General features: G+C 41.3%; 1 protein-coding gene across 2 annotated transcripts in view; it reads left to right on the top strand.

Moving 5' to 3' along the window:
- The window catches only part of ADCY2 (adenylate cyclase 2), a 1,840,236-nt gene that overhangs the window by 1,006,449 nt on the left and 818,067 nt on the right, over positions 1-15,720 (top strand). For both annotated transcript variants that reach the window (XM_078687629.1, XM_078687630.1), the window contains exon 12: positions 1,776-1,860. In XM_078687629.1, the coding sequence (XP_078543755.1) occupies positions 1,776-1,860 (85 nt within the window). The remainder of the gene's footprint in view (positions 1-1,775; positions 1,861-15,720) is intronic.

The raw sequence follows: 15,720 nt of genomic DNA, 5'->3' as shown, positions 1-15,720 counted from the left end.
ACTGAAGTCTGGAGAGTCAGGGCGACATGTACCTAAACAGTATCTAGTATCTGATGTTTAGAGAACATGTTGATATAAACTAGAAGTCAGGAGAGGAAAGGCTAACTTGATTCTAAGACTGGACCATGCATTATTCTACATGTAGTGCGTGATGAAGAATATTAAATGACCATTAAATGCAGTATTTCTCTAACGTGGAGACGTGAAGGCTAGACAATGACGGAAACTATTGATGCAGTTCAGTAGCTTAGGAATGCAGAGAAGGAGGACTGAACTGATAACTGGAACTATAACATACTTTTGGCAGACTCAGAGACTGAGCCAGGCTGAGCCGGGCACTGCGAGGCAGGAAGTAAGTGAAGGGTCGAGGATACAGGTGGGGGCTGTATCGCTCCTCAGCGAGGCTTCAGGAGACAGGAGCTGAATCTGGTGTCCAGGCCCTTTTGAGGCCTAGAAACGGGGACTTTATAATAGAATAACGTGCACACTGAGAAACGTGGCAACGTAGCTTTACATAGGCCTGATATTCGTAGTATTCACGAGGACTGGAAACTGACATACTAGAGGTGGACACAACTGTAATTGCGTCATTAATCGAACATGGGGAATGCATATGCATATTTAATCATGCACACATAACATATGATGGATGACACGTAGGGACACAGAACATGGCAAAATTTACTTTTCCACAGTAGGCATCTCGGCGCTTCTATGAATACTGCCGAGGAACCCTTCCTGGCCTTTCCCTGTGAGGAGCCCACTCCTGGGCACCTCCAAGGTGAAGTCAGGCATCTTCAGCGTTGTTGGGGCTGTTGTAGAGATTAAGCAAGCTATTGCCCAGAGGTGCAGAGTGGGACTCATGATTAGATTCGGCACCGAGGCGAGAATGATCAGGTCCGAGGAAATTGAGCGCGAGACCCGCCGAGGCGGGAATCGAACCCTGGTCCCGGCCAGACTACTGCATCAGGGTCTGCCGCTCTAACCATTGAGCCACACTTCTCTACTATGTAATGTAATATGAAGGTATTTAAGCTTTATTAGACTTGTTGTTCCTAAATGTGATTTTTATCTGTACGCTTTTATGAATTTGTCTGTGCAATTCGAATAAAGCTTTTGAAATTGAATTGAATTGACTAATACCTGCAATCTTGCTAATCCAACATTTTTGGCGGTCTGGAATAGTCTGAACTGCCACACTTGTAGGAGTGTGATGGTTAGTAGCTGGTTTGGTACAGTCATTTGTAGCTCTAGGAGGGGCAATGGGTGGTGGAGGCAGCAGCAGCCTCCTGATGAGGGCCCTGGCACTTAATTTTTCAGAAATTAAGCAATGCTCTGTGTATTTTAGATGTTTGTTGTTCACACTACGTTCTATGGCAACTCCCGTTCAGCAAACACTACTTCTTTCCCTCTCTGCTTCGGTTGACCTTCATAGTATTGTATTAAACACTTCTGACATATGTAGTTATAGTTCTGTGCAAAACACACTAATTAATGCAGGTGAAGAAAGATTATAGAAAAAATATGTAAATGAAAATAAAATAAAGTTAAAATGTTTAGGACGAATGACAAAGGGAACTCTGTATAGCAGAGGATTCTATTTTATGACCTGCAAAAGAAGTTGGATTTCTGTGAATGTGTATTTTGAAATGCAGATACCCTGACGCTCTTATGTTAATAGGAGCTAGAGTTCACCCACTGAATATGCATAACAAAGATGTGTGAAATGTTTCTTCATTACTCAATCTAACAAGCCTGTTTTATTTTAATTCCAGAACATCTATTCTTGGAATCTCCTTCGGGGCTGCGTTTCTCTTGCTTTCCTTCATCCTTTTTATCTGCTTTGCTGGACAGCTCTTGGTAGGTGAAATTATTCAAAATATATGCAGACTTAATGCGGGTTTGCTGTTGTCCTTGTCACTTTCAAACTTTATATGATTTAATCGAACCTAATGCATTAATCTGTAACCAAAAACAAATGGAATTAAAATAATAAAATGTACCATAAAAGTTAGAAATCACCAGTAGAAATATATATTTTCATATTTTCATTATTAGTACTGTAAGACAGTTTACTCTTTCTGTCTTTGGTAATGAAAACATTGATTTATTTTCGATGAGCAACATGTGTACATATAAACCACCACCGAACTTTTTCTAGCTTTGTCACTGTACTATTTTCTATGTTTGCCTCGGCAATGTGCTTTTCTAATGCCCTTTTCGAAATTAATTGTAAATAGTTGCGTCGACTTAGAACCATGCACAATATAATTTCTCCTCAAAATTGTCATTTAACTAAAGCTGATGTATTTTGAGTCAAAATGTATTGCACAGAAGGGATTGTGGATATCAGATTCTGTTTCTCTACGATGCTTATGTATCCAGTTGTCTCCTTGTTAAAAATTGTGGGCCTCATTTATAAAAAGTGACGCATCGCTGCGTGAAAACAGCGATGCATCACTTTTCACTGCACCCTCCTTGCACCACCAATGATGCGTCATATTGACAGTATGACGCATCATTGTGCAAGGAGTTACAGATACGTCAGTATTTCTGACGTATCTGTATGGCGCAAAAGTGGCGTATTGCTGGAGTGTGTCACAAAAGTGACGCAACTCCAGCATTGTATCCTTTCACATGGGGAAAGCCCCATGTGAAAGGGCCTGCCTCAGTCTTACGCCTGCTGTGAGGCAGGCGTAAGAAATTGACGCATTTGTGTCCTAGAAGTGGCGCAGTGAAATCGCATAGATTTCATTGCATTACTTCTACGAACCTTTCTTGCGTCCATACGCCCCCTTGCATACATTATACCTGGCGCAGGGGTTTACAAAGTGACACATCTACCTAGATGCGTCACTTTGTAAATATGGCGCAACAATGCGCATTTTTTACGCCACTGGTGCGTCACAAAAAGTAACGCACCAGCGGTGTAAAAGTGACGCACAGCCTCATAAATGAGTCCCTGTGTTTTTATAGCTTTCACATCTTCAAGGTGCAGCTTTCCCGAGAGCTGAAAAACCATGTGATTACTTCCATTAACACGCCCATGGTGCATGCATGTCACAGATTGATACTATAGATTAGATGCACATATAACTGGTTGCAATTTGCGACCAGTATTTTTGCATCCATTGTGGTAATCCTCAAAATGTAGTATGTACTAATAGGACGTTTTGTAAATTATCAATTCATAGTGGTTCACAATTCTACCTACCTCATGAATATCAATGGGGTAGTTAGCAATTTGTCATCTACTAAGATTCGCTGTCATAACAGGGATGGTCCCCTAGTGGGGTCAGTAGATCACCATGTCTGTGATTACTTTCAAATAAATCAATACTTTTTTAAAAAATGCAGCCCATTTTCCTTAAATGAAAATGGGATGCATTTAAAAATTAAAAATAAAATGTTTCATTTTTATTTTTCACAGAAGGCCGTGATGCCCTAAACACTTCCCTCCCAAATACTGAATCGTTGTTAGGTCACAAACCCAAATTGCAATTTGGTAATGTGTTGCCGAATTGCAAGTTGGGTTTAATGCATTAGAAAATGCTTTTTTGTATTTGCTAACGGCCCAATTCAGCTATAAGTACATCAAGCCCAACATGTTATTTTCAACAAAGGACCAAAGAAAGACGCGTATATTTGTATACACATGTATACTGTGGCACATTTCTTCCCTTGCCTATACCTGTGAACATTCATCACTTCAAGTTGTCCCATATTATGTCAGTGCCTACAATAGTTTGCCTCCAAAGCAAGAGCTCTTGCCAGGCTCTCGCATCACCTTAGCTAAGGTCAATCTAATCTTGTGACAATTTACTTGTACTTGGCATTCATGCTGACATGTCAGCTACCTGCAGACTTTCGTTCACCAACTGACTTTCACTGCTGCCTGCCAGTCATAATCTATGCAAGTAAATAAGTGGACACTTTGCCACTTTGACCTCAAACTAAGGACTCGGCCATCTGCCACTCAAGCAGTTCAAAAAAACAGAAGCATAATTCACAAATTACACATTGATTGGGCTAGAGCTGTTCCACAGCAGGAAAGCAGTTCATGAGGAAATCATATTCAATGTCATCATGTACGGGGTCATATCAGTATTTTAAGCGGCAGACTGCCATACAAAAAATACAATATTCGCTTTCAAGTCCGAAATCGCAAATCGTAGAACATTGAAACAACCACAAAAGCAAGGTAGTCCCTGATCCTTTTTCTTCATTTGTTGTATTTACTATATGTATGAGAGCAAGAGGTATTTATTAACCCAATGTGCCATGCCAGGCACTGCTTAAAGCCCACGTCTTGCACCCATAACAGAACTTCTTAAAGAGCCAGTGACTGAGCCAGTGCAAGGGGTCAAGCAAAGATAAAACACAAAACAACCTATGGGATGAAAAAAAAAAAAGACTTGGAATATCCATTCTTTGCTATGGCTATCTTAAAGGATATGGTGTGGTATGCTCAAAGCTTTTCAGTCTTGTAGATGGCCTGGGGAAGGACTCAACTATCACTAGGACTGAGACACTGAGAAACATTACGTGCATACTCTTGCTTGTGACTGTTTGTGCATCTGGTACCCAGCAGATTAAAGGAGCTCTTCAGATTGAGTGGGAGCGTGTTTCCCTCTTTTAAACATCTATTAGACCTCTCTGGATTCTAGGGGACTGTCCAAGTACCTGTAACTGCTACATATTTCTGCGGAGTCATCATTGGACATTGGTTCTTCCATTTTCAATTCTAGATGGCCACACTCATTGAAGCCATTAGGGGTGACCTTGAACATTGCATTGGAAAGGAGTGGAGCAACCACCATGGAGTGGCTTCCCGGTCACCTAGTGTGTCCTACTCAGGGGCAATATTACGGTCTACTCTGCCATGCAGAAATGTAGAAATGACAGTTCCTGTGGAATAGGACTGATATGTTCCATATGGACAGAGAGAGTAGAATTCCACTCATACCATGAACCAGCAGAGTGTTGACACACATGGAGTATCATTACTGCATGATTCAGTGGGATGCCAATGTTGTTCGTCGAAGGTGGTGCAGTTTTCACATCTACTATACAGACATTACTAAAGGTAGGGCTTTCAGTGAGCTGGGTCCTGCTGGTGAGGCACTGGCAGTGTCTAAAAGAGGCATCGAAATGGGTCCCTGGTACAGGTGATGCGGCTTTTGTGGAAGAGGTAGTGTTGTGTATATACATATGTCAGATTTATGCCTAATGTAACCATGTCAACACTAGCTGTGTTCTCTGGCACCTGCAATGGTTGTTTGCTTTCTACTTTAGAGTGGAATTCCAAGGAGAGGGGGTGAGGGGACAGAGCAAGAGAAGGTGTATATTTCCCTGGTCCTCCATATCGGTGTTTCAATCTACAATAAAGCATCTTTAATACTTATATGATGTCATGGACATGGACAAGCTGGTTTTGAAACATCGGATAACCCACGCAATGCCTTCAAAGTCTACTTCTCCAGAGGAGCATTTCTTTATAAGAAATATTGAGAGGAACGTATTTGGAAGAATGGGATCCCTGCCATCCAGCGTACCAGGATGTTTTGATCTGTGTGGACATGCTGGATTTTTTTTCTCCTGGTTTTTTTGAATTGTGTTTGGGTCTCAAATGAGCAGACCCTTACCATTGCATCATTATGGTTCGGGTCTGCATGTTTTGAATGCTGCAGTTGTTCTCTTGGCAGCGCAGTAGAAGGAATCCAAGGAACATGGAATGCCCTCATTGACTCACCCTTGGCAGCTGTTGTCATTGGTTGACACTACTCATTGTCTATTGCTCGCAGTGCATTGTAAGGCAAGCACAGGATGCAGCAGGGTCAAGCAACATGACCTCTACGTGCCGCCATATTTGTTTTTAGAACTGCATCGTTAGCAATAGTATTCCGACCTCAGCATTCATTTCAAAAGGGTTGCGGTACATTTTGAGGCAAGCACCAAGTTCGGTATCTGTATTGTGCAATGGTTTCAAAGAAGAGTTGCCGGCAAGCGGAAGCTGTGTTTCCTCAGCAGCACTGTGAAGCGCACACCTTTCTGATATTTTTCCTGTCACTGCGTATACTGCACATGGAAAGTATCTATTCTGGGATTTTCATGCTTTTATACCTGGAGGTTTTTTTTTACAAATCCCCTTGTAGAGTGAGCTAGTCCCTTTCTGCGTGAAGGAGGGGCACTGTCCTCTTAGAAGGGATTTGTTCAGCAATTAGATTTCAGTATGACCACACAAAATCTTTCTTTACATGCTCCTCAAGCTTTTTGGCTAGCTGGAGGGAATACATGCATGAAATGGGTAGAATGGAAAACATATATTTTTTTATTTCATTCACACTATTGATGAAGAGGAGAGAATGACGTCAGGGAAGAAGAAAAGGTTTATAATAAATTCTGTGGGCCTGGGCGGTCTTAAGGCTTATGAAGAAATGACCAAGGCTCTAGGGTATTTGATGCTATTAGAAATGGTTTTAATAAATATTTTGTGCCAAAGGTGTGTATTTAGATAGTGAGGTTTAAATTATTTTACCGGAAAAAATGAATGAAACTGAGGATTAGTGTGTAGCCGTTGTAAGAATGTTGGCTGCGGATTGCTAATGTGATCATCTTCAGGACTAACTTATTGAGTACCAGGTATTTATGCATGCTAGAGACCCAGCCATCCAGGAAAGGCTATGAATAAATGGGGACACTGATTTGAAAGATATAGTAGATGTTGGAAGGACAGCAGAATTATCTAGCCGCAGTGCCAAAGCTCTTAAACCGGAGTCTAAGGAGGGGGGGTCAGAAAAAATTTAAGTAAGATTAAAGGAAAGGGGGTTACTTAACTGAAGAATGAGACTGCTAAAGGACAAGAATATGTTAGAAAACGGAATTTCAGATGCTACCGTTGTGATATTGCCTGAAATTTAGCATCTAGCAAATTCTGCCCTGCTATTAAACAAAAGTGTTTGGCTATTTTGCCAAAGTATGGAGGAAGAAAAAAGTATGAGAACAAAATGTGTTTTTGGTGAAGAAGAGAGTACTAGTGAACAAGAGAATAGGATTAAGAAACTTACTATTTATGATTGCATCAATGCGGAACATGATTTTGATTCTAAAGAATTGTTCATATTAACTGCTTCAGCGCTACCGCGTTTACCTGCTGTGCGCTGAAGAAGTATAAATGGCTTGTTTGTGACAAAGCCAGCTCGTCCTGAGCGCAGGGCAGGTAAAACCCATGACGAGCTGGCTTTGTCATTAGCGTCGAAGGGGTTAAACATTAATGACAATTTAGACACGAACAAAAAGAAACCTTTGTGTTTCACGTCGATTGGGGATCTGGTTGTACAACTGTACGCAGATTCCAGCTCCCCATACACTATTGTAGATGAAGAGATATGGAAGACCAAGTTTGCAAAACGGTTGTGGAGCACATTGTTGGAATCTGATATCCACCCGGAAGGACTTTAAGGAGAGAACATTTATTTTGTGGGTTACAGGTCTTTAGTATTCAAGTTAAAAAATAGAGAGTCATGTGGAAAACTGTGCGTAGCTAAGAGAAGTTCTGCTACTTTAAGGTTGAAAGATCAAGGGAACTTAGATATTATTTTGAACCCCCAACAATCCGGATCCTGTTATGGTGTTGAATGATAGTGAATTACTTTGTGCTGAGACATGGTAAACTGAATAATTTTGAGCTTCGTATTCTGTTGAAACCTGACGCATGCCCCAAAGTCCATAAAGTGAGACATATTCCTATATTGCTAAGGAAGGAAGAAGAAAAGGAATTGGAGAAATTAGTTGAGGCAGATATAATTGAACCGATTGAATCTGCTGAATGGATTTCTCCGGTTGTAGATTCTGCATGGACCTGAGACACTTAAATATTAACATCGGAGTGGTTAGATTAACGATCCCAAAATATCTGAAAAGTTGGCTTTGGTAAGGAATGCCATGTGGTTTTCCACTATTTACCTCTCAGCAGCTCATCATCAGATTCCACTGCGTGCAGAGAGTAAGTCTTATACAGCTTTCATCACACCTAATGGATGTTACCAGTATACTAGGTTTTTGAGGACATAAAGAAGGCTATTGAGGAAGCTCCTGATCTTGAAGGTTTAGCCCTGAACTGGACAATGTTGTCACATTCGATGCCAGCAATAGGGGTTTGGGTGGCGCGCTGTCCCAAGTGAATTCTGAGGGTAAAGGAAGCATAATTGACTATGCATCATGCACTTTGTCCCCTACAGAGTAACATTTTTCTGTAATTGAGAAAGAAACTGTGGCCTGCGTCTGTGTCCCAGAAAATGTCCTTTCATGTGTGTGGGGAAATTGTGTGTTGTAAGAAGTGATCGCAAACCTTTGAGTAAGTTATTGACCACAGAATGGCTTATCAATGCTTCCGCAAGAATTGCCAGAATGTCAATGAGATTGCAACATTTTATTTAAAACATTGTATATGTACCGGTTAAGACATTTTTAATGCTGATTTCTTGTCACACATGCCTAAAGATTTGCAAGATTGTTCCGATCATGACTCGGATAAAGTTCATACTGCCTTGGTACACGATCAAGGTTTACCTAACATCAAGGAAAAAGTTTGAGTAAAGCAATATACCCTTGATCAGGACCAACAGCAACCCGTGATCATGTGTTATGTTCAACATTGGCGGTCAAAGAAATGTCATATTCCCAAGGAGTTGAGACCTTTTAGGGAAATACGGTATGAGCTGTCTGTTGTGAATGGTTTTGTTCACAGAGGTGATAGAATTATTCATCCTTCCTATTTAAGAATAAGTATTGTAAAATTGTACCATGAGGAACATAGTGGCATTGTGAAAACCAAACAAAGGGTCAAACAGTGGTACTGTGGCCTGGCATGGATGTATATGTGGAAAGGGTTTGCGAGGCATTGTGTGTGATGTGCCAACTTGGAAAAGTCATTAGTTACCTTAAGACAATATGTGTGAGCCCATTATTCCTAGTAAACCATGGCATACTGTAGCGATTGACATAATGGGACTGATTGTTGACCAAGCAAAACACAATATTGCACTCACTGATGTATTTTCAAGTGGCATGTATTGAAGGTGATGGATAAAATTATTTCTGAAGAAGTTTTAAAATGTTCTTGATGAAGTACTCATTAAGGAAGGATTAACTGCACAGATTATCAGTGCTAATGGTGTATATTATTGTCCAAGTTCGCTAAAGACAATTTTGATAGGGTAGGAATCAAACACAGAACTACATCTTTGTATATTCCAAGTGGTGATGGCATGATTAAAAGGTTCAACAGGGTGTTAAAGAAGAGATGGCAGTTAAGAATGGTAGTAATTGTGAAGTTCAAATATTTATAACCTTATGGATGTACAGAACCACACCTCATGAGGCTTTAGAAGTTTCTCCTTTTGAGGGTAAGAGTTAGGGGTGTAACAAGTAAATGCAATCCTGAGTGGATTTACAAACTTCCAGGACAGCTTTCCCTGTGGATGAAATAAGTTCCAAGATAGTAAATAAACACAATAAATATAAGGAAATGTTCGATCTCAAACTTGGTCAAAGTAGGTGGAGATGAAGGAAGGATTATGGGGAAGGTTGAAAACCCTTGGAAGGTGAGAAAGGGAGAGAGTCAATTGTCAGAACCTTTAAAGGTGATCAAGGTTTTATTCAATGCTGTTCAGCTGAGCGATTGCAAAGTGTGGAATTTGAAACGCATTACTATTTTTATTAAAGGCACAGATTTATTTGGCAAGCATTTGTGTGGCGTCAGTGTTCAGGGTGTGCAAAGGGACGTTGTAGCATTTGATGCTGAAATAGATTTTAGTTACATGGACAGAGCAGTTGAAGAAGCGGTTGTCCACAGAAAAGACATTGTGGGTGATATGGAAAATACAGACGGTAGAGGTTTGAAGTTTGAAAGGAGTGACATGAAGAATGGTGAGATTGGTGTAATGGAGACAGTAGTAGGTGAAGGCAGTTCACAATGTGTGGTTGAGAATGGAGATAAAGGTAAAGAGGGACCCAATAGTAGATTGTGTTCAAGACTCAAATGCATGTCGGATTTTGTATGTGAAAACATTCTAGGTTAATGGCTATATTGTATGCTATGTTTTGTTTGTTTTCTCCTTCCTTTTTTTATCTCTTTGTATTAGAGCATGGTTTAGATATTATTGTTTTTTATTTTAGGGGGGAAGATGTGTTCTGAATATACATATGTCAGGGATTCCCAGGAGAGGCGTTGAGAGGACAGAGCTAGTGAACATGTACATTTCGGTGCTCCTATTTATCGGTGTTTCAATTTACAATAAAACATCTTTAATCCTTATGTGGCCTCTTTGACTTTACAGGCAATGACAGGGGTAAACATGCTCACCAGTATGAAACAGATGTGCCCATGCTTAATTTTTAGCTTACTTCCCTCTAGAGGAGATTTTATGGTATGATATCAAGCCAGGTGAGCATTGTAGCAGAAAGGGAAATCCTTAAAAGAGAGACATTTTCTCTCTGGCTCTACATTGTCTATAATGCAGGTGCATCAACAACATCAACATGCCAGCCATTTGGGACAGATCATCAACACAACCGAGCGGAACAGCATGACCCTGCTCTGCTCACTGAAGTTAGAGCTCAGAGAGGATCAGCGGCCGCCAGCCACCATTGCGACCCTGCTCTGCCCTTTCAAATCGATCGATGAGGGTGCAGACTGAAGTGTGATCCAGCAACTGTCACAAGTGAAGTGTTTCTCCTTGCCAGCCCCTTCCAAAATGGCTTGCAGTGGACCCAGCCTGCATGATCCTTCCCCAGCCCCAGTGGTGGCTTGTTACATTTGAAAGTGATGGGATGTAAAAGTTTTGAATGAGTGAACTGTGGGATGTAAAAGTTTTGAATGAGTGAACTGTGGAGAGCGAGCGTAGCGAGTGAGTCAGCACCAGCATCATAAGGGGGAGTTGGGGGGGTCCCCAAAAACTTTGAAAAAAGTTGGCAAATGGTGCATTTTCAAGCAAATTTGAGAAAGCAAGAAGGTTAATAAAGTGACAAGTTCCAGGGACCTTTTGCGATGAAGTGAAATTATTGCATAGAAAACTACATGCCAATGTTTTAAGCACGTTTTTCTGTACTCTTCATTCACAATACCATACATTTTTTAAAGGCATGGCGTTCAAAGATATTGGTAGGGTTAACAATTGAGCTGAGCGCCAAACCTTACAAAAGATATAACACAGCTACACACATTATGATACAGTTAGCTAATATTTTTCTGAGGGCCTTAGTGTTTACAGGCTGACATAAGTATACATGTGTCCTAAGGGTTTCTCTATATAACAGACAACCGCCATAGGCTTTATGAAGCCTGTGTTTCTATTGCACCACCTCCACAGACCCCTACACGAAACAATCATCTGCAGGAGTAATCCTGTAGATCGAAGTTTGTGCTTGCTATTGAATGCTTCAAAAGGGGAAAATCTACTAGGAAATATGTCATCTGGACCATTGGGATGTGAGTGGTCAGAGTGTAGTGTCTGATACAGAATAACATGTGTTGGTAATGTAAGGGCAAATGTTTGCTATACGTTTGCACGACATTGTTTTGATTTCAATAGTGAATTGTTTTTTTACAATAGTAAGCGACAGATCACAGCACTGTGGAAATTATTTTGCGCAATACCAAATCTGTCAACATGAGGAAGGTTAATGTATTCTTGGGCTTGACATTTCCTTATAATTGGAAATACCTGTTGCTATGAATAGAACAGTGATTTTGACAATAAACTCAGAATTCAAATACGAGAAAATGAACCCACTCACTAAAAGGTTCTATCACCAGAGATCATTGGTGAAGTAGTTAGAAACCCTTAGCACCATTGTCTTTCATCATTTTCGCATTATTCTTTTTATTTTATGATTTTTAGAGCACATCAGCGCAAACCTTATACCAAAGTGCAATGGATAGCTGTAAAGGTTACACTCAGCTCCAGCCTGCAGCTTTTGTTTCATTCAGGAATCGGAATGGATTTTATCAATAGCAAGTTAGTTAGCAACCGAACCAATGCCTGTGGCCTACTGCCTATTTCTCCTCCTGCCACACGAAAAGGGACGCCAGGGGAGAGAGACAGCCTCCTTCCATCCCCTGCTCTGCCTCACGTCAGGATGTGCACATTGATTGATCAAGGGTCCCCTAGTAACACCGCCACAAATCCTGACACTGCTCCTGCTGTTGCTGCAGCTCCAGGATTGGCTGGGCAGGGGACCTCACTGCTCATTACTGAGACTGGTGGCTGTAGCGTTGACTCACCACCGGTCTCACTAATGTGTGCTGTTGCGGAGACTCTGGAGACCTACTGCGCATGTCGCCTGGCTAGAGAAAATCTCCGGCCAACCCACAGGCGCACTTGTTCTCAGGCTGCTGTCCAAGTGTGCTGGGCGCTACTGCTCACTAAATCAGCAATCATGACTGGCAATATTGGTGCAATTGTAAGCCCCGCCTCCTTAGGCCGACACTGGCGGCTAAGCTTTTCCTAGACCCACCTGAAGCACTCCTTGCTCAATCACTTTGGTTATGCAGCAATCAGAAACAGTATTTAAAGGTTTGTAAGACATCTATTGGGGTGGCAGGGGGGCAAAATATTGAGCGGGCCAATGCCCTAATAGAGGCATCCTCCCTGCCTAGCCCTAACAGCCCCAGCAGGCCAGAACCCAGCCTCCGCACTAGGATCAGCAGCCACACAAGGCTTGTCCTCCCAGCCTTCAAGGGTCAGCAGAATACTCGCGTTCCAGAAATTAACGTGACTCGAAAGTATTTAAATAGCTGATAGATTATTTTTATTTTTTTTAAAAAGTATTTTATTTAGGATTTCTAAGAACAGAGAAACATACCAGGCTAGATCCTTAAGTAAGACAGAATTATAATTTCTTTTTAATTTCTTTTTTCATTTGGAGCGCAGTCATAGTGGATATAGCACTAGAATCGGTGTTCATTCAACGCATCTAATGATCATCACTAAGGGATTAACACCTCCAAGAAATCTTTAGTTAAGGCTGCTGTAGGTTGCTATAAGCAAGGGATTTTTTATATGTGATTATTTTGTCTTCAGTCGTTAGCCGGTGTTACATAAATGTTCCATGAAATGATATTTGTAGTAGCTAGCTGTGAGAACTGGGCTCACTCTTCAATTTATCGTATATAACTTTTATTAAATAGTAAGAACATAAACATTTTAAGCATATTTTCCTAATTCACGATCATTGCTCTCAAGGTGTCTTTGTAGTTTTACAGTAAAGTGGAGTTGTGGCAATAAAATGGCTGAAAATACTCTGCATGCTCATGATGGAAGCAGAAGCCTTGTACGTCGGTGTTTTGGGAAAGTGAAAGAAATGTTGAAAAGGGAATCAAGATTTCAGTGAAAGTCAATTGTATGCATGAATCTAAAAATACTTAAAACGACCTTGCATCACTGACACCATTTATAAACATATAAAATGTTGTAAACTTCATAATTAAACACAAATCCAAAGAGCCCAAATTGCACAGAATAACCGCATATGTCACCTCAGTCAGTCAGTCAAATATCTTTATTTCGGTTAATAAAAACCATAAAAGCAATACAAAATTCATTATTATACACTTTAAAATTGTACAGAAATAAGATATACACATGATTGCAGTTCATTTAAACAATCTAAAAACAGTTAAAATCTTTGATACAAAGAGAAAAGGGGACAAAATCAGTGTCATAGATCGATAGGCCCAACCCAATTTCAGACAAACCTTAGTATGTTATATGTCATCCTAGTAATGAATTCTTCTGGGTGAGTTTATTTTTATTTATACGCGCTGCGGCTACCAAAAAACTGGCTACGCTGTAAGTAACCTGCATAGAATCAAGCATTTGTAAATGTAGGAGGGCAGGCCTCACCTGGACAAACTTTAGTTCCTTCAGAACAGGGTATAAAATTTTTTTGCAGGCCACCAGATAGTGCTCGCAAAACATCACTAAGTGGAGCGTGTCCTGTGTAGAAAAACTATCACAGGTGCAGGGTGGGGTATCTTCGGGGGTCCCCCACTTCAGATAGGTACCAAGTGTAAGATGGATGAGGTTGACCCTGAATCTAACTAAAAGGAAACGATGGTAGGAATTAGTCACGTACTTCAGGTAAGGTTCCATGACTGGGGAGATCACCAGTTGATAAATTGATCTCACCGTGGGTTTCCTAAGTTCAACCTCTTCCCTCTCTGACTCCAGTAATTTGAGGAAATTGCGCTTAATCCACCCTACATCCTCATTCCTGAGACCCTGTGGTGATAAATACATTTCCGGACGCCCCAGCCTCACGCATGCCGCTCTAACATACGCAAGCCAGGGTATTCTATCCACTCTATCCAGGGCCATACAGTCCTTGAGTATCAGGTGGTTAAGCGTGATCTCCTCATTAAGCCAGGTTTTAACCCTTCGTAATAAAGGGGCCATTTTTAAGTAATCAGAGATATACCCCAAACCTACTTCACAGTGAATTGAATATGTGGGGGATGATTGTGGGAGTGACAAAAGGGATCGTATAAACTTATTTTCTATAATTTGGATCCCTAGTGTTGGAACATAGCCCCAAATATCGGCCCCAATATGAGGCAATTGCTATGCACTTCGATTTATAGATGCGGACCATGGCCTCCATGGGTCTCGCACCCAATCTTTTTGAAAAGTTCATAAGGGCTGTGGTAGATCTTGCAAACACATTGCCCTTGAGTTTCAACTGGGGGCCCCAATTCCCTCTTTCGTCAAATATAACACCTAAGTAACAAAAGAAGGGTACCCTTGAAATTGGCGTTCCATTACATCTAAAGGTTTTGATCTTCATAGTTTTACTGCGTAGACCGGTCACCATTACGTGGGATTTTTAGGTGTTGATTTTTAAATCTAGGGCCTCCATAAAGGAGCCAAAATGATCTAACAGTCTTTGTAATCCAGTACCTGTACGGGCAAGTAGGACAGCGTCATCCGCGTACAGGAGGACCGGAATGGCCGACCCTCCCATACGCGGGACGTCCAGGGTGGCCAGGTCTAGGGTTTTACCCAAAGAGTTAATGTAGAGCGTAAATAGGAGAGGGGCCAGAATACAACCTTGTCTGACCCCTCTTCTTGATCTAAATTGCTCAGTACACCTGCCATCCCTTGTTACCCTAACAGATGCCGACAAGTTCTGGTGAAGATCATTTAAAAAATTAACCAGCTTGGTGTCCAAACCCATATCCCGCAAAATAAACCATAATTTAGAACGGTTAATCAAATCAAATGCGGAAGATAGATCCATAAAACCCAAATACAGAAGCCCCTCCTTCACCACTGTGTACTTGCTAATAATAAAGTGAAGGTTTAAGCATTGATCCATAGTCCCCCTGTGTGCTCTAAAACCATACTGGAGATCAGAGAGGACCCCACTCCCTTCAAGCCAATCTCCCGGTCTCTGTAAAATGACTCTGCCTAAGATTTTTACGGCGGAGTCCAGCAGGGAGATTGGCCTGTAGCAAGCGGGATCCCCCCTGTCCCCTTTCTTAAAAATCGGAACGATAATGGAGGTTGACCAGGAGGATGGGGAGCCTGCGGTGGGTATTGCATTGAAAACATTGGTTAGAATTTTGGACCAGAATTGTGGGTACAGGATGTAGAGATCTGCCGGGACCCCATCAGGGCCAGGGGCCTTATGTTTGCTTGTATCTTTAATCGCCTTTTC

The sequence above is a fragment of the Lissotriton helveticus genome, chromosome 4_1, assembly GCF_964261635.1.
Source record: "Lissotriton helveticus chromosome 4_1, aLisHel1.1, whole genome shotgun sequence".
Classification (NCBI taxonomy): Eukaryota; Metazoa; Chordata; class Amphibia; order Caudata; family Salamandridae; genus Lissotriton; species Lissotriton helveticus.
This window is presented reverse-complemented; position numbering and strand designations above follow the sequence as displayed.